General features: G+C 38.7%; 1 protein-coding gene across 8 annotated transcripts in view; it reads left to right on the forward strand.

Moving 5' to 3' along the window:
* ZNF711 (zinc finger protein 711) overlaps positions 1–19,147 on the forward strand; it is a 39,692-nt gene that overhangs the window by 17,354 nt on the left and 3,191 nt on the right. For 4 of the 8 annotated variants that reach the window (XM_027840096.1, XM_027840079.1, XM_027840118.1 and 1 more), the window contains 5 exons: positions 8,708–8,866; positions 12,002–12,151; positions 14,090–14,227; positions 15,401–15,445; positions 18,718–18,861. In XM_027840096.1, the coding sequence (XP_027695897.1) occupies positions 8,708–8,866; positions 12,002–12,151; positions 14,090–14,227; positions 15,401–15,445; positions 18,718–18,861 (636 nt within the window). Of the gene's footprint in view, positions 1–809; positions 879–8,707; positions 8,867–12,001; positions 12,152–14,089; positions 14,228–15,400; positions 15,446–18,717; positions 18,862–19,147 lie in introns of those variants that run through there. The other 4 variants (XM_027840085.1, XM_027840104.1, XM_027840110.1 and 1 more) reach the window with 4 other exon arrangements.

A 19,147-nucleotide genomic window follows, 5' to 3' on the forward strand; every position in this document is an offset into this window, starting at 1 on the left:
AGAGTTTTGTTAATTTTTTTTCAACCAAGACATTTATGAGATAGAATATTTTGATATATTTACCAAGTGTTCAGAGCACAACTCTATGGCTGAGCGTTTTAATTAATTTGTGCAAATGCTGCACATATCTTAGGTGTGAACTTTTTTTGAACCAATTACTCATCTTCTACTCCCTAGCATTGTCTTTTGAATAAACAAGCCTTTGTAGTTTCCATGCCTAAGTTCAGCATGACTTCGATTGGATACTAGTTTGGTATCAAAATAGTTGGTATTAAAATTTTCAAGTGAAAGGTAAAAATAAATACTTTATAAGGAAAGTATGAATTAAAGCATAGGGCCAGTGGTATATTGGATGTCATCACCCCACATTTTTCCCACTCATTGTTTTCTAGAGGTGTTAAGAGCTGTATTCAGAGAAATAATCTTTTAATATGTTATGTAAATAATCACCATCAAGGGAATAAATTTCAATTCAAGAATTTGATTAACCTTTAAGAATAACAGAAGAACAAAGCGTATTGTTGTAATGCTGTTGTTATTGCATGTGTTTTTGTTGGAGGTTAGGTATCTCTTTGTATTAGTGATGTTTAAATTGAGATTTTATAAATGATTTTTTAGCCTCTTTCTCTTTTTGTTTTGAATTTGGATTTGGGTTTTCTTCTTCTTTCTTCTTGCCTCCACTTCACTTCCTTTTCTTCTTGGGCCGGGGTTGGCTTCTACTGGCTCTTGAGTCTTTCAGGGGATGGAGAATTAACTACCTTGAAAGGCCTCAGAGCTAAGACAAGAGGGCCCCTTGTCTGCTTTTCCAGAATGGAGAAGATTCCAGAGTAGCCTAATGATGGAGTTCAGCAACTAAAGGAGAAGGCCCTACTTTCCTTCTGGGATTCCTGCTTATCAGTGGAATAAAGAAATCCTCAGTCGCTGGGCTTGGGAGGTACGAAGTATCCTACTTCTTCCAGTCCCAGAGCTACATCTCAGGTTCATCATCCTAACTATAAATGGATTGAATGGAAGACTTACTCCTCATAGAATGTTGGATCTGTCATTCCATCTGGGTAAATGATAATCAGGAGGGATCAGCTTCAACAAAATTGATTCCCTGGAGCTCTTTTGTGGGTGATTTTCTTTTATTCAAAAGGATTTCTATATAATCATGTTTTAGATGAATTGCTGTAAATGGAAGAATATCATATTGTTGCCTCCTTTTGTGTTAGAAACAGAACTAAGAGTTGGCAACTTTTCCTAGAGTAAATGACTTATAATTTGGTTGCAGTGGTAATTCTTTTTAGTGCGGATAGGTATTAAGGAGTTCAGTTGTAAGGGACAGCCAGCACAGTGTGTTACAGAGGGTGATGGATCAGGAATGGCATGATTTGGGTTTTAGTTCAGTTCACCTCTTGGTAGGTATGTGCCCTTAGGCAAGTCACAACTTCTCTGCTGAAGTGTTACCACCTGAAAAATACAGGTAATTACTATCTGCCCTGCACATTATATTTAGAGGATTGTTGGGAAACTTAAATGAAATAACCGTACATAGATGTACTGTAATGAGCATAGCGGTGGTCATCACCATCATGCTTTTGTTCTCTTCCTAAGGTTGCAAGATGCCGCAGAATTGTAATGCTCTGCCTTCCTTGGTCAGACTGTATGTGGGCCAGGTGTCACACACAATAAGTATTGGTTTAACAAGCAGACTAAGAGAAGGCTTAATTGTCTTGATCCTTGTTTTTATTGCAGAGCAACTAAGCTTCCTTCTCTGGCTAATATATGTCTAGATTAATAGAGGGATTCCATGTGGATTTGATGATGTCTATGGATAAGCCCTTTTGAGGAGCTAATTTTCCTTCAATATTAACCATAATTAGAAAAGTAGGTCTAGGTTGAATGTATGTATACTTAATAGAAATGTCTCTGCAATAGAGATAGTCTACATGGACCAAATTTTTATATTGAATGTAGAAAAAGATTTTGTAGGTGTGTTATTCTTTAGAGCCGTGTGTTGAGAATGTATGATTAAAAAGAAATATTAGGAGTACAAATCCTTGATCAGTGACTTGCACAATTGTCCTTTGGAGGCTTCTGCATTAGGGGAAGAATTCTTGACTTCACTAGTAACAGTATGACTGTCCCCATATCTCCCCTGTGCCAAATACAAGGACTGGATGTTTTCTGAGAAAGTTGGAGGGGAAAGGGATAAGAAATAGTAATCACCTACACATCACTTGTTGCAGGAAAATGTGAACCCTGTACTGTGTATGGGCATATCAGTTAAGCATTTTTAACAATCAAAGTTAATAGTCCTTGACCTTAAAGGACCTCATATTCTGTTTGTTTGTGTGTGTGTGTGTGTGTGTGTGTGTGTGTTATAGGGTGGAGTGGAAAGTACTAGCAACTGCTGGGATAAGGAAAAGCCTCATAGGAGGAACTGCGTTGCCTGATGTTTATTGACTGACTGACCTGATCTTTGCTCAGAGGTAGGAATTCTGAGAGATGGAGTTGGAGAGAGTGAATTCTAGGCTTGGGGGACAGTCAGGAGAGCCACTTTGGCAAGAGAGCAGACCATATGAAATGGAGTAATATTTAAGAAGTTTGGAAAGGTAGGCAGGAGCCAGGCTGTGGAGGGCTTTAAGTGCCAACCACAAGAGTCTATACTGAATCTTAGAAGGAATTGCGACCCCCTGCAGTCTACTGAGGAGGAGAATGACATGGCCGTGCCTCTACTTTAGGACTGTCCCTTTGGTAGGTGCATAAAGGAGGGATATTTGAGGCAAGGAATCAGTTAGGAAGCTTCCTGAAACAGTAATCTAGGGGTGAGATGCTGAGGGCTTGAACAAGGTTGGTGGGTATATGAGGATAGAGAAAGGGAATAAACACGAGATTTGGGGGAGATAGAATGGACAAGAATTGGTAAGTGATTGGATCTATGACTGAGTGAGAGTGAGAAGCAGGGGATAGTCCAGCTTGTGAACTGAGGGTAGCCAGAAGGATGACAGAAGTAGGGCTGTTAGAAAGAAAGGGGATTGGAAGGAAAGAGAGGAGTTGGTGTCAGAGATACAGGAATGGAGCCTAGGAGAAAAACCAGGTCTTGCTCAAGAGATCTGAGAGTCACTTACAGAGAGATAGCCCTCATTTCTCAGATTGGGAACTGATAGGGTTCACCAAAAGTGTGGAGAGAAAGGAAGGGCCCAGGATATACTCACAGTCAGAGGGCATGATATGGGTGATATTCACAGAATTATTAGGTATTAACACGCCTGACTCAGAAAACTGGGGATGATAGGGAGCCACCTAAGCTTCTTGAGCAGGGAAGCAGTATGATTAAACATGTAGGAGGAAAACCAAGAGAAAACTGTATCACAAGAACCCAGAGAAGAGAGGGTGGTCATCAAAAAATGCTGTAGACAGGTCAAGAATGTTGGGTGGGGATGTGGCAATTAAAGATATTACGGAAAAAAGTTTACTTAAGTGATGAGGTCAGAACTCTCTCTTCCTCTCTCCTCCCCCCCTTTCCTTCTCTCTCCCCCTCCCCCCTCTCAATATATGGTTTTTTTTAAATTTATTTATTTATTTTTAGTTTTCAACATTCACTTCCACAAGATTTTGAGTTCCAAATTTCCTCCCCATCTCTCCCCTCTCCCCACCTAATGATGGCGTGCATTCTGATCAATATATGCTTTTAGGGAAATTTGTAGATCTGAGGAAATTTTTAAATCAATGCCACAGGAGTGGCCCTTTATAAGGAAATCTGATATGTGAAAATCCATACTTGCAGAATGTTGAGGGACTTTTATTCACATTTTAGAGGTTACTCAGTTTGCAATTCCTTTAAATTATTTCTTATTTCAGTGGAGCATCTCTTTATATAAACCATTTAAAGTAGTGAGTTTATCAAAATTCCATTTATTTGAAACATTTCACCAGGGAAATTTGTCTAAAATGAGGTGCATCTGTACTAGCAGTCTTCTCAGGTAGTAGCCACCTGCTGCGTTATCTCCAGTTTCCTGGGAACAGGAAAAAATTCAACACGTTTGTAACTTATGGCATACCCTCATTTTTCAGGGTGGTGATGTCCAGACCCATTGCAGATTCCTAGCTCCTGATTGATGTGGCACTCCAGTGTAACACTATTGGTGATTTCATACCTGCCATGGCCCTTCAGGAGAGCTGGTCTAATGGGGGTTAGGTAAAATTCTTCTCCTACTTTTTAAAACGTTCTATTGCACATCTTGCTCTAAAGTTTTTTTCTTTAAAAAAGAATTATTCTTATCATAGCCCAATGGGATATAAAAGGATATTAAACTTTAGAAAACTGCAGTATTACCAAATGGGATTTTACCTTACTCCTAATTATGTGACATTTAACTTCTAGTACTGGTCTGTAGTGGGCATGGTATCAGCAGCTTATTACATGCTGGGATGTCATGTAGGGTGGAAAGCAGCATTCCACGTTGGGTCTGGACATTGCTCACGTTAGAAAGTGAAAAGGTGAATTTCAGTTCAGATATCCTGAATGCAACTTGACTTAGGAGGAGAGAGGGGTTTAGGGTCCATCCATTTCTCAAGTCATTTCAATTGTTTTAATTTTTTTTAATTTAATTTAATTATCTTTTTAATTATATTGATTTATTTTTAGTTTTCAGCATTCCCTTTTATAAGATTTTGATTTCTAAATTTTTTCCCCTTCCCAAGATAGCATGCGATCTGATATAGGCTATATATATACAATCATATTAAACATTGCTACATTGGTCATGTTGTGAAAGAAGAATCAGAACAAAAGGGGAAAACCACAAGAAAGAAAAAACAAAAAGAGCAAATAGTATGCTTTAATCTGCATTCAGACTCCATAGTTCTTTCTCTGTGTGTGGACAGCATTTTCCATCAAGTCATTTCAGTTTTTAAAACTGTTTTTAGTTTTTATCTATAATAAAAGAATTCTAAAGATATATTAATTTTGATAAAAATTGATGGAATTTTTCCTTAAATGTGGCTTGCACAGCCATTCTAAATAGTGGTGATGCCATTATCCTTCATAGGCACTCAAACACTACCACCCCCAATAAATTGTAATTTAAAGAATAAATTAATGAAATCATAGGTCATCTTTAGAGGTCTGAAGAAAGGAGAGCAATGTAACCTGACAGAAAAGTTTAAATTTAATGATTTTAAGTCAGGAATGAAATCATGACATAGAGCTGGTGCATTGTAAAAAGGTATACTTGTCCCATGAAATCTAATTTTGTGCATCATGATTTTAATCTTTTAGATTTAGGATATGTGCTTTTTTCTTAAGTTAACTGATTGGTTTTACAGGTGAGAGTCTTTTAGTCATTTTGTGTGTGTGTGTGGTCCTAGACTCTTTTCTCATTTTGTATGATGTACCAAAATATCTGAAAGCTTTATTTTATAGAACCTTGAAGTACTTTGTTTCACTTATTTTGTAAAAGATAGTGAAATATTTTAGACAGTTTCATAGCTAAGCAGTTCATATATTTGATGTTTTGCTTCAGATTATTTAAACAGGAAAAAAAGTGGTATCCCTTATATTTAAAAACGATTTTACTAATTCTTATATACATATATATATATATACATGCATATATAGAGATATATATCTCTATATATGCACATGCTAATACAAACTAATTGCTGCTGAAGTATTAACAAGTGTGTATGTATATCTCTCCAATTCAACTTGAATAAATAGGTGCTGACGTTACACGAAAATGAGTGCTACTGTAATTCCTTCAACTGCCATTGATTAAGTCCTTGGTCTGGTAATGGGTCCTTGGTCTTGGTACTGTGATGGGATAGAAGGTATCAGTTTTTGCCTTCAAGGAGCTTACATTCTGTGGAGGAGACAACATGTACCCACATAGCTAAGTAAATATGAAACACATACAAATCAAATACAAAGCAACTTGGGGACCAGGGTAAATCTTACATAGGAAGGGGGCACTTGAGTTGTACTTGGAAGGTAGCTTAAGATTCTAAGACCCACAGAGTGAGGAGAGAAGGCATTCTAGGCATGGAGGGCAGCCTATACAAAGGCATGGAGAAAGGAAGTGGAATTTTGGACAATTAGAAAGTAAAGAGAGGTAACGTCCGGCCTGGAAAGCTGGACTGAAGCCCTGATTGGGAAAGGCTTTCGATGCCAAACTGGGAGAAAGAGTATTCAGGAAGAGAAGTCGGTAATGTCAGATGCTACAAAGGTGAAGAAAAATGAGGGCTAAGGAAAGTCCATTCAATTTGGTGGTTAGAGAATTCTGATAACTTTGGAGAGAGCAATTTCAGTTGAGACTGATAAGGTCAGAAGATAGATTAGAAGAGGTTGAGAAGGTATGGTAACAATGACAGCATTTTCTAGGAGTTGGCTAAGAGGTAGTATAGGATGGCGGATGCAGAGCCAGGAAGATCTGAGTTCAAGATCTGCCGTTGACAAATACCAGCTGTGAGACTGTGCCCTCTCTTTGCAATTCTCTTAAGACTATAGGTAACAGAAAAGATGCCAACCTGCATTGGTAAGGGGAATTTCCTTGTCTGAGAGCTGGCTATACCCGTGACTTCACAGGTTGCCTATGCAGCTATTCCTATCTTTTGGCTATGGAAGAGTGGAGAGATAGAGGATGATAGTTGGAGGGGATGCCAGTGTCCAGGAAAGGTGATTTTGTTTATTTATTTGCTTGTTTTGAGGATGGGGGAGACTTGGGCATGTTTGTATGCGACCGAAAAGGATCCCCAGTAGAGAGAGAGAGAAAATGAAAATGAGAGAGAGGGGTTGATTGTGAGGGCATAACCACACTTACAGGGCCTGGCCTTGATGGGAAGGGCTTGCTTCATTAGGGGCTGGAGCAGAGACAGAAAGAATGGACAGTAATGATAGCAGAATGGCTTTGAGATGGATTGCATGGCTAATGGCCTCTCCTTTCTTGGGACAGTATGAGGTGATATCCTCTGCTAACAAGGGACGGGATGGATGGGGAGGCTTCAAAATGTTATTCCATGAAGAGAATTACATTTCCCCTGTAATTTTATGTGCACTATTAATAAGCCTAGCCAGTTGCTTTTTTGTACAAGATACAGTGCTGTACTTGTCACATTATTTTTATCAGTGTGGTCAGAATTAAGGCTCTTTTGTTGGAATGTTTTACAAAGTAGAATGTTGTCACTCACTTGTAAGATCTCTCAATACTGTGCATCTTCTCTCCTTGCACCTTTGTTTTCACTAATAAATGAACCTGTGTGAATTGCAGATGAAATATCATGAAATGTTTTATATTGATTCACCAGCTGCCTGGATGACTAGGTATCTCAAACCCAATATGTGCAAAAGAGAACTCATGATTTTTCTTTCCTATTTTCTGTCAAGGGCACCACTAAGCTTCCAGTCACCCAGGGCTCTCACAACCTCGGAGGCAGCTTCCCCCTCTCACTCCACATATTCAGTCATTTTCTTGTTACCTTCTCTCTACTCCTACAGCCACTCTAGTTCAGGCCCTCAGCACCTCTCACCTTGATTATTGCATTGGCTGCCTAATTGGTCTCCCTGTCTCCTGTCTTCCTCTCTCCAGTCAATCTTCCACTATGCTGTCAGAGTGATATTACTAAAGCACAGGTCTGACCATGTTTCTCTACTCCTTAGAAAACTCCACCCATCCATGTAGTTCATCAAAGGTAGTTGTCTGGTGGTGTCCACGAAATTAATAATTTAAAAGAGATAGTAACTGGACTCCATCTAGCTTTTGTTTTTTCATTTTTATATGAAACTGCAAGAGTCCATTTTTTCTGACACCTTAACATATTTAAATTTAAATCAAAATCATTAACTATATTTGGTGTTGATTTTCTGAAACATACATACCATCTTTTTTTGGGGGGGGTATCTTCTGTCATATAAAGGAATTCTGTTTTCAGTGGCTGATAGTAGTGTTTTTGTTTTTTTTTTTTAAATTTCTAAAGAGATAGTCAACAGACTTGAAATTTATATTGGTGGGTCTGTAACAGGTCTTTTAAAAATATTTTCTTAACATATAATCAGAGGACAAGCATTCCATTGATAATGTTTCGTTGTTGAAAGTGGCCACTTTTGGTATCTGAAATTAAAGTTCTTGTTATATAGACTAAAAGATCTGGAGTAACATAATTGGGTTTTTGTCTTCATGTGACATATTGGAAAGTTTTCTGCCTTGCATTTCCAGATATTCCTATTGAAGCCTCACATTATTTGAAATGCTAGTGTAGTTACTATTTTGAAATAAAATATGCATTGCTGAGTTTGTAGTTATTTAAAGTGTAACCGAGGCTGGAAATTGTCAGTTAAGTATAGAGTATACATTAATTTCATTTTGATAATTTTGAACATAAAGATCTCTATTCTTTAGCTATCACTTCTTTGTTAAACTTAGTTGTCATAGCTTTTTTGGCTTTTGGGCTATGCTCGGTGTAGTATTGGTTTCATAGCCCACTTTATTTTGCATCATACATCTTGTTTTGAATTTTGGTGGTAAAATTTAACTTAGAATATTGAAAGTAATGGATGGTGGTTTGGGGTGGTTTGTCTTTTTTTTTTTTTAATAACTAAGTGCTTATTGAATATTTTTGTCAGTGAAAAAGAAATGTTTGTTACATTCCTGTTAGACCTCACTTGTGACCACTAAATGTGAGTGGTGCTTGAACTCAATGCTTGCATCCTCTTTGTTTTTTACAGTGGATGAAGATGCAGAGAAACTAGACCAAATTGCAAACCCACCAGTAAAAATCAACACTGAAGCTTCCAATGATGATGTCTCTAAAGAAGATGGGTTTGGTTCAGAAGTTATAAAAGTGTATATTTTTAAAGCTGAAGCTGACGATGATGTGGAAATAGGTACAGATACAACTTGGATTTACTCTTTTAATAGAAGCAACCGATAGTTTTTTTGGGGGTTTTTTTTGTTTTGTTTTTTTGAGTGATCTGACAATTGTGTTAGCAAAGGTTAGACATTTTCTCTTGGACCTGGGAACAAAATACATGAAAAATAGCTATTTCTGGGTGATTGTGAGCATTTATATTTGATAACATAACTGAGAAGAAGAATTTACCATTCTGATATCCATAGCATACATGTGAGTAGTGCTTTCCAACTGAATCTGTCAAACAGGTGAGTAGAGAGATTTGATTTGAACCTGTGTGGTGACTGCCTACTAATGGTGAATTTCTCTGAGGATTTCATGGTTTTAGGATTTTACCTAATACTGAATATTTTTTTGCAGGAAATTATTTAACTGAACTATACCTCTTCACAGCTTTCTACCTTAAGTTTTGACAGTTCTCTTGCTCAGTGCTTCTGTGGATTTGTGTTATTGTATCCAATCCACGTTCCTTGTGAGACTCTTGTCCACATGTTCCCATAAATCTGTCCAAGAGATCCACTCAGCAGGCTGGAGACCTTTTTCTAAATATCTTGACATTATGTCGATACCATTAAAACACAGTCTGTACATTAGTCATCTCTAATTCTTGTTATATTACCTGCCTTCTTTATTCTGTCATAGATGTCTTTATAACATCCTTTATGTAGCTTCTCCTGGACAATTACTTCTTGGTTGCAGCCTACTTGTTCCCACCTTGTTGGGTTACAGTAGTTCTTTGGAGAAGAAGGTAGTCCATGATTCGAGGCCATGTAGCATTATAAGATCAGAGGCTTACTAGTCTAGAACTAGAAGCCACTCCAGAAGCCATCTAGTCCAACTCTCTCAGTTGCCCTTCCCCTCCTTCCCCTCCTTCCCTCTCCACCCCTCTCCCCACATCGACGACCCCTCTTGGAAAAGTGTGGGAATAATTAAAAGTACTACACAATTTCCCCAAGGCAACCTGGCCTACTGTCTTTCTCCTCTTCTTGGATTCTCTTCACTGTACATAGCAATGAATGGAATAATCTTACAGGTTGTCCACCCAATAGCATATTGATGATAGGTGTTCCTATTTGGTTTTTCCTGAATATAGTCATTATGGATCTCATTTTAGAAGGCTTTGCAGTGTTGCAGGAATTGATGTAACCAACCCAATTTAATCTGTAAACATGAGTATCTAGAGAAACATCTCCAGGGCACTTCTCTTCTTCAATGTAGATTCTGTGTTGGATGTCATCTGTGACAATGGTGAACACAGCGAGCATATAACTCCCTATTTTATAACTTATTTCATAGTAACTATTCATTGACCCTCTGATGATTCTCAAGTATCAAGAAACCTTCTTCAGTTTCTAACACACATGAGAAATATTTGGAGGATTCTACCTAAGGTGACACTTTGCTCTCTTTCGTTAAATGCTTTTTTTTTTTTTTTTAAGTCAGCCAGCATGCACAGTGGAATCTTACGTTCTCTATATTTTGTAGTCAGTTGTATGATTGAAAAGATGTGGTCTGCTGCAGCTTATTGGTTTCCTTCCTTTCATTGAAAGTCTATTTCTTTCTCCTATCTTCCTAAAGAATGTCCTTGATGAGTGTTATTTTCTCATTAAAAAAAAAAAATTTTGTATAGTTGGTAGAGGCATATAGGACCATAGTTAGTGATAATTTTTTGGTCTTTCTTTTTAGTAATAATGCCTGAGATTTTTTTCCTTGACTCTGGTATTCTCTCTTGTCTTTCAGCACCTTAAGAACCAATTCCTTTTGTTTCCAGCACGGACCTCCTCGGCATTCATTGTTTGGCTGCTTTCCCCATCTTTGTTTGTTTTATTGTGCCATGTTTACCTTGTCATATAGCATTTTGGGGAAGGTGGTGGCTTCACTGCCATTAATGGAGGCATATGTAATTGTTTTCGTTTCCTTTTTTTTGCCTTTGCTTTCCTTTTTCTTATTGCTTCTTTAAATATTCTCAGGATATATGACCTTTTGATTTTGCCCAGTTGGGTATCTTGCCAAGATTTTGTGGTAAGTTTATTTTTCTTTCAGCTGCTTATCACTGTTTTATGATGAAGTAACAGCTCCTAATCTTATACCATCTTCATCTGTAAGATTTCACAGATGAGTTTTTGTGGTAAATTAGTGTTCCTCTTGACTACTCCATCCCTCTACTTGGTGTGGAGAGTGGTCAACTCTTTGCTGAGACAGTTTCTAGGCTTTCTTTGCCTTTTTGTTATGGTGATTTTCAGTTAGACTTAAGCACTGCTGATACTCTTGTGTTCTTTCATCTGTTCTTTATTTTTCTGCATCAATAACTTGTGTAAGATATAACAAGTTGGAGTTAACTTAGTTGGCTATCATACCTTCTCATCTTTCTTTTTAATTAAGATTGAATGCTCTACCAAGTCTATAGTCTGCCTATACACAGATAATTGATTTGGTAATGACCCTATGGTATAAAGACACCCACCTTGGTAACGGGTCACTTCCTCAAAGTTAAAGTATAATTAATTTCATTTTTGTGAAATGAAATTTCACAAGTTTGCAGTTTCTAGTGCCACTTACCCCTGTTATGACTAAGTACTCATGCTGTATAGGCACAGAGTTTCTATGTAAGCTACAAGCCTTTATTTAGCCTTCATCACTTCTTATTCCTGAACCTTTTTACAGGTTTGTGGTGGTTACCGTGGTGGGCATTAATCAAGTCCTTCACAGCCTTTCTCTACCTCCTCATCCTCTTCAAGAAATGTTGGTACAAAAGGTGGACCTTTTGCAGATGCTCATTATAAGCCCTCAAATAAAAAGTGGCTAAGTGGCCCATGGACTACTGTTTCTTGGTGTCTTTGGACTCAATAAAAACAAGTCCACTCACTCCACTGTTTGATGGGTTTCCAGAACTAGTTTACTCTTGTTGAGCCTTTCCATATTTAGTTAGCCTGACCCAGAGGAAGCCCATGTAGTATGTTGCTGGGACCCTGGCCATACTTGATGCCTCTCTGGTGTGGCAGAGCCATCAAGAACCCAGTCTCACCTACGATCCATGAAGAGGGACCAGAAGAGGACTTGGTGAGTGGTACCTGCTTTTCTTAGAAAATGTCTGTTTTTAATTTTTGAGGTGGAACAGAAGTTGTTACAGAGAGTGATTTCCACAATGGACATTCTGTCCCTGGAGTACTTGAACAGCAGGGATGTGTTGGCCGAATGCAGCAGGAGAAGATGGTTTACATGGCAGTTAAAGACTCATCTCATGAGGGTGAAGATCTCAGTAAGAATCAAAATATGTTTTTAAAAATTGATGCAACATAGCATTATTTGGCGTGCACACACACATGCAGTCTTTATTAAATGACGTGTAATCTCTGAGATACAAATACATGACTCCACATTTCTATTGTGTTAAATATTTAAAATGACCTAATAACTAATATTGTGAGAATCTATCTAAATTCAACAACCAAAAAAAAAATGAAGTGCAATACCCTTCCTATGACCACTTTTAGAGGCAAGTGTCTCCTCGTTTTTTCACCCTCACCCTGTTTGCCACTAACTAGGCCCCCAGCAGCTGGCACTTGATCAAGTGAAGACTTCTGTGAAGTGCTTAGCACACTTCATGGCACACAGTAGATACTTAATAAATGCTTGTTCCCTTCCCTCGGAGAATCTTGGGTTAAGGAGGCAGAGATTATCCAGGTTACTGTGCTTTCTTACCCTTTATACTGTGTCCCATCCAGGATTAATGACCATCAAAGTGGGCTAGCTCTTACCCCTTACCTTGCTATATGGATACCCTTTTTTTAAAAATTATTTTTTTTATTCTGAATTTAAGCAGCAAAATGGACATTTACATAGAACAGAGCAGAAAAATAGAATTGTTCGTGAAACTGCAAGTCTCTATTATGTACTACTTGCATTTCCGTTTCATTTTGTAGCTCTCAAAGCTCTCTTGTTCATCTGTGCTTCTTTCTTCTCTTCCTTCTGCATTTGTGCATTTGAAAAAAGAAACCTCAATTCTCTTTCCTTCCCATCCCCTCTTAAACCTCCCTTCTCCCCATGACACGTGGGGAGGGGAGTCAAAACAGAAAAACATGCATAATCAAGTAAAATAAATATATGTATACCCATCTTGCATGCAGCTCCCCCCCCATTAAAAAAAAAAAGGAGAGGGGGAATAGGGGGTACCAAGCTATTTCATCATCTTACTAGAAAGTCATCTGTCTTTTGCCATAGTCCCTCACTGCCCTGCAGTCTTCCTTCTTTCTTTGGGGAGTAGGAGTGAGAGGGGAGATTCTTCCAACTGGTTCTTTCTGTTTCTCATTCAGATCAGCTTGGAGGGAATAGTGAACTAGCTGACAGCTGTTAGGGCTGTAGGTGTGAACTGGGAGGTGGCTTTCATTCTTCCCCTCAGTGGTTTGAGATGGGGGACATAAGGATAGGAAACAGGAGCAGAGGTCCAAGCAGGGAGGGCAGCAGGGGTCCAAACAAAAGCCTCAGTGTCTAGGTAAATGTGAACCGGTTTCTTGGGCTGCCAAAAGGAAGCCGTGGTCAAGTTGGAATCATGTCCTCAAGCACCAGCATTCAAGAGGAACTAGCATGTTCATTTTGTTTTTAATGTTTTCATTCATTCCACCAAACATTAAATTCCTGCTCCATATTAGACTTTGCCATGACTAGTTGGGTTTTTCTGACTTTTGTGTTTTTGGAGGTGAATGTAGTCAGTTATTGCTGTGAGTACCTTGAGAACTGGGACACTCTTTGGCATTTCTTTGTCTTTCCAGTGCTTAGTGAAGTGCCTGTAGACTCGGCTCACAGCAGGTTCTTAATAAGTGCTTAATGACTAGACTTGGCTGTTCCTGTGGGGAAATAAGTTTTGAATGTTGAGTCAGGATTTCAGAAGGAGCTTGTGGTACCTAGCCTGCATAGTTGGATGACTACCACTTCTATTTCAAGTCAAAGCTTACACAGTCACAAAGAGCTGTTTTCTTAGGATCGGGTCTTAGCAAGAGAATTAGGTGACTTTTTTTTTTAAGGGGGGGTGCTGAAAAAATCAATGCACCTCCTCCTGAAGTGTCCAGATAACACTTAAAAATATACCATCCTAAGCCACCAAAAAGACCTTAGAAAGGTAAACTGTTTAAATTATTTGGAAAGCTGTACCCATTTCATTAAACATTTCAGCTTATAATTTAGACTTTGTCCTATTCAGATTGTGCTGAAATATCTGATGAAGTTTGCATGGAAGTCATTGTAGGGGATGAGGAAGCCCCTGCTCTTCCTGAGGCCCAGCTGGAAGACTCTGATGTGAATAAAACATTTGTTCCTGTGGCCTGGGCTGCAGCATATGGTAGGATACCCTTCTTTCTTACGCTGAAGTCAAAAATGTGCATGACCAATTCATCAAGCCCATTAATATACTATGCTAATGCCATCATAAATTGCCTCAGTTTACTGAAGTGGTTCAGCATATTTCCCCTCCTTACACCAGATTAGTAATTTCATAGTACCTTACAACGTGGCTTCAATCCCACTCCTTTGGCTGGAGTCCAAAATGGACCCTTCTTCCTTTCCAGCTTTCCTTCTAGAAATAGCCCATATGTTGTATGGCAGTTTTTGAAAAGCCAGCTTTTTATTCTGTAGGCTATGTCTAGGTTTCACGTCAAAGACATCAAGTGGACAGATTGATCTTTATTTTTCCTTCCCAACAGCCTGCCTCTTTTCAAATGATCTTCACTAACTGCCCTGTATCTTTTTAAAAAATCTACAATATATACGTGAGGGCCATAAAATACAAACATTGTACTGATTTATTTTTCCCCAAACAGTAAATACTCTTTGGAAAAAAAATATTTTTTTCCATTTTGAAAAGTTTGTTACCTTTGCTATTTGAATAAGAAATAAAGCTTATTGGGCTTTATGAACACTAGAATATAAAACAATTTTTTGGGAGAGAAATAAGTGATGGGAAATAGATTTACGTAGCAAATATTATAGAATTACAGCTTTAGAAATGAAATGATTGACCGTGAGTCCAATCAGTCCAGTGCTCACATTTTACATAGGAGATAACCGACTTACCCAAGACCATACAGCAGATACGCAGAAGCATGATGCAAACCTCAGTATTCTGAATCCAAATCCATTTATTGCCAATGTATCCTTTCCCCTTTCTTTTTGTCTTAATTCTCAAGATGGCTCAGGTATACCTTAATTTTTTAAATCAAGTGCAAATTATTTTACATTAATTTGGCTTTAAAAATATAAGAAATAACTATCCAATTTTGAACATGAAGTTTGAATTGTTTTTCTGGACAAGTGTGTTCAGAGGTGCTGATTTTTTTCTCCCCCCCCCCTCCCCCTTTGGAATTATTTTTCTCTTACGTGGAATGAAATCAGGGAGAAATAAAAATTTTAACTCCTTGAAAGAAATGCAGAATGTAACATTTAGTAGATGGGTAAATGACTTGCCTGTCATCATTGTAAACCACTAGCATTTCAGTTTGTCACTTATTTTTTTTAGGAGATGAAAGTCTTCCCCAGAGGTATGAAGAATGTGAGGCATCAGGTGAGAATGTAGTTTGATATGAACTATTAGGCATGAGATACATTTTTTATTATATATAGTAAGTAGAAAACTTAGTTATGAATATTGGGATTTAGGTAGTATTTATACACACAAAGTAGTTGGAACCGTTTAAACTTGCCTGGGTAAAAAAAAAAAAAAACCAATTTCCCAGATTATGAAATCATTTGAATAGTGTTTGGGGAGTCATAGTGTACGTAGAAAAATCCCTGGATTTGGAATTGAAAGACCATGTGTTTAAATCCTGAATCTGCTGCTTACTAGGTATATCATCTTTGATAGGTCACTTCATATCTGTGTTCTTCTTCTATGAAATGGAAACTACACACTTAAGGAGAAAATTTATAAGAAGTAATTTTGTTTAAATGTTAGACATTTTTATATGGATCCAGCCATATTACGTGGACCTGGATAGAATTTGTGAGGACATAGATAATTACAGTTGCTTAAGGCCTACGGACTTCTCAAGAGCTCTTCTGCCTAGGTATCTCAGGCATCTCAAACTTAGCTTGTCCAAATCAAAGCTCTTTGGTTCAATGCCACCTGCCCTGCCCTCTGAATTGCTCCGTTTCCATTGAGAGCTCTATTCTCCTACCAGTCTGGCAGGGCTGAAAGCCCAGAATTGTGTTTGACTCTTCCCCTTTCTCACTTCTCCGTCCCCCACCCCCCACAGCCTTGCTCAGTCTAGTTCACTTCTCTCCTGAACAGTCCATCTTAATTGGTTTATCTCCCTGTCCGGTCAGCCGTACATATCATTGCCAAGTTGATACTTCCAAAGCACAGATGTGACAGTGCCGCAACCCTGCTCCAAAAACTTTCAATGGCTCCCACGGAGAATAAAAATAATCCTCAGCCTGGCTTGTAGCTGCTTTTTTTATTGTTCTTTTCTAGCCCCTTCTCCCCCACACAGAGTCTGCTTCAATCAAATTTGCCTCTTCCCACCCCTGCCTTTGTACAAGGGACGCAGTGTCTGGAATGCACTCCCTCCTCACATCTGTCTCCTAGATTCTTTAGTTTCCTGTTTAAAAATGATTAATGTCTTTTATTTTTACATTGCCTTTATTTCCCAGTATATTTGTCCTCTACTCCTAGGAGCCATCCCTTTTATGGAAGCCCCTTGTGAGTAAGGATTGTTTCATTTACTGTATTTGTATCTCCAGGGCCTGGTGCATAAGAGAAACATAATAAATGGTTGTTGATTGATTAACAAAGAATAAAAGAGGGGGAGGGAATCAGTTCAGCAAAACTAACCACATCCCGCGTGGTGTTGCACAGCACTGGATAACCATAAACACAACCCCTGAAAGGAGTGATGGACAGTCTTACTCTCTTTTTGGGGGATGGGTTTGGTCATTGTCATTTTCAACTTTCAGTTTCAGTTACAGTTACTGCTCTTTCCATTTACATCGATATCATTGTTTTCTTCAGGTTTTACCTTGGGTGAGACACAGGGTTGGGGGTTTTTCTGTCGAATGTGGATTTAACTGTAATTACGCAGCTGGCACAGAATTCCTTTTCTTGTGTGAGCAGGGGGTTGGAGGAGAAATGATTGAATGAGTTTGCAGAAAGCAACTAGGAGGCTTTCTGGTCCCATGACCCCTTGATTCTGTGTCCTAAATTGCTGCCTCCTAAATGAGACTTTTTGTGAGCCTCCTAACTGTAAGTGTTCTCTCCCTCCTGAAATTTAATTTCTATGTATAATCTGTTTTGTATTTACTCAATGTACATAGTCTATCCTGCCACAGTCAATTAGAGGCTCTTTGAGGCCAGGAGCTGTTTAGGTTTGTATCCCCAACACCTGGCACATAGTAGGCACTTTTATGTTTGTCATAATCTTCACCAATGATGGCAGTACTCACTTCAGTGGGATGATAGATCTTTTGAAGTACTGATACTTGGAAGTATTAACTAAAAGTCTAAAATGTGGTTCGACGTCCTTGCTGATCTTGGATTTTCCTCCACTGTGTAAGTGTTGAGCATGCGGACTGGGAAGGGTTAAAATGTAGATGTGATAGTTTTTAAATTCGTTATTAAATGGAAAACACTTGCTAAGGGTTGAAAGGGGATGGTGTTCTGGAATTTGGGGTTTCGGGATAGAGTTGTGTCATTTTTGAAATTCAGATACTTGGCAGTCAAGTCAATTTGAAAATGAGGTAGAAAATGATTACTGAATTGATGAATCTTTTTTTATTGGATTCCTGTGATTTGGGTGGTATTGTATTAATTTCTGTGGTAACCAAGGATTTATCTTGAGCAATTGGTTTGTTTTGTTAAAGACATAAGGGTTCCTTTTAGTGACATGCCTTTTGGCTTTGACCCACAGGTAGTTGTTGTTTTTCATTTTTGATTTTTCTTTTAAGCAAAGGAATTTTTCCAGCATGACAAAACTGTAGGGCACATGCTGTCTCTATCCTTGGAAGGTGATTAACAATGATGATTTAGCTGTGCGTTGCAGAAGTAATTGTTTGAGAGAAGCACCTATCACAGAGTCCGAGTCAACCTGCCATATTGGTTGAACTTAAAATTTTTTAAGCCCTAAGTGAAAGCCAGTGCCTGCACTCAGCACATTAATCCGCTCCTTCAACCGGATTCCATCCCCTGCCAAAGTGCCTGCCAGTGAGTACTGCCCAGCCAGACGGAAAGGGAGTGCTGTAGGAAGACAGGCTAGGCGGTTGACAGGCATCAATGAGCTAGTGTGTTCAGGTGGACTCTATAAAAAGTTCCAAATAAAATGGACCCTTTTTCTGTGTGTGGGAGAGATGGACAGATCGACAGAGACATTCTGTTTTGCGAAGCCAGGACTGCTGGCAGCAGTAAAATCAGGAAGCACACCCAAACCCACACAGCTGAACTGTTTTTATTTGAAACTTTTACAGTCATCCTGAGTACTTTGGCACATAGACATGGGGGAGATTGTTTGCCAAACCTTTCATTGCCTCCTCTTCCTTTTGGATTTTTTGGTTGGCTTTTACTGGTAGGTAGGTAGACTGAGGTTTTGGCCTAGCTTTTAGGGGAGTTGCAGGGGGGAGTGGGCCCTAGACTCAGTGGGATTTTTTTCATTTCACCTTCATTGTATGAGTAGACTCCACTTCAGGGTGGGTTGGAGTAGTTTTAGGTTGACTTCAGACATTGTGTAAATGATACTTTTGTCCAGCTTATCAAAAGGGGTGACCTGCTAATATCCACTAATACATTTGACCAAAACATAATAGAAAATCACCCTATATAGCTTAATTGTCTTTCGATTTTTTCAGGCAATAATTTGGAGACCAGATTAGAAAATAAAGATGGTACCTCAGCACAGTACCTTCAGATTTGTGATAGTGTTAACTCAAATAAGGCACTTAAACAGAAGTCCAAGAGAAGGAAACGGGGAGAAAGCAGGCTATGGCAAACAGGTAAAATACTGGGTGTTGTGAATTGGAAAAGGGCTCCAAGTCAGGGGAGACCTCCATCCCACCTCCAGCACTTTGCTAACTGTGTGGCTGAGAGCAAGTCAGTTAGCGTCTCTGGACCTCATTTCAGCATCTCTCAAATGATGCAGTCGTACCTGTAGCTCTCCCTTCAGTAGCATTGTGAGGTACCAAGGAGACAGGATATGTAAAGTTCTTTGGAAAACATAAAGTAGAATCTATATATAGCAGTTATTATTTCAACAACAACTCAACCAAAAAAATCCTTGAG

This window comes from Vombatus ursinus, unplaced genomic scaffold (genome assembly GCF_900497805.2).
Source record: "Vombatus ursinus unplaced genomic scaffold, bare-nosed wombat genome assembly UNPS02004691.1, whole genome shotgun sequence".
NCBI classification, from domain to species: Eukaryota; Metazoa; Chordata; class Mammalia; order Diprotodontia; family Vombatidae; genus Vombatus; species Vombatus ursinus.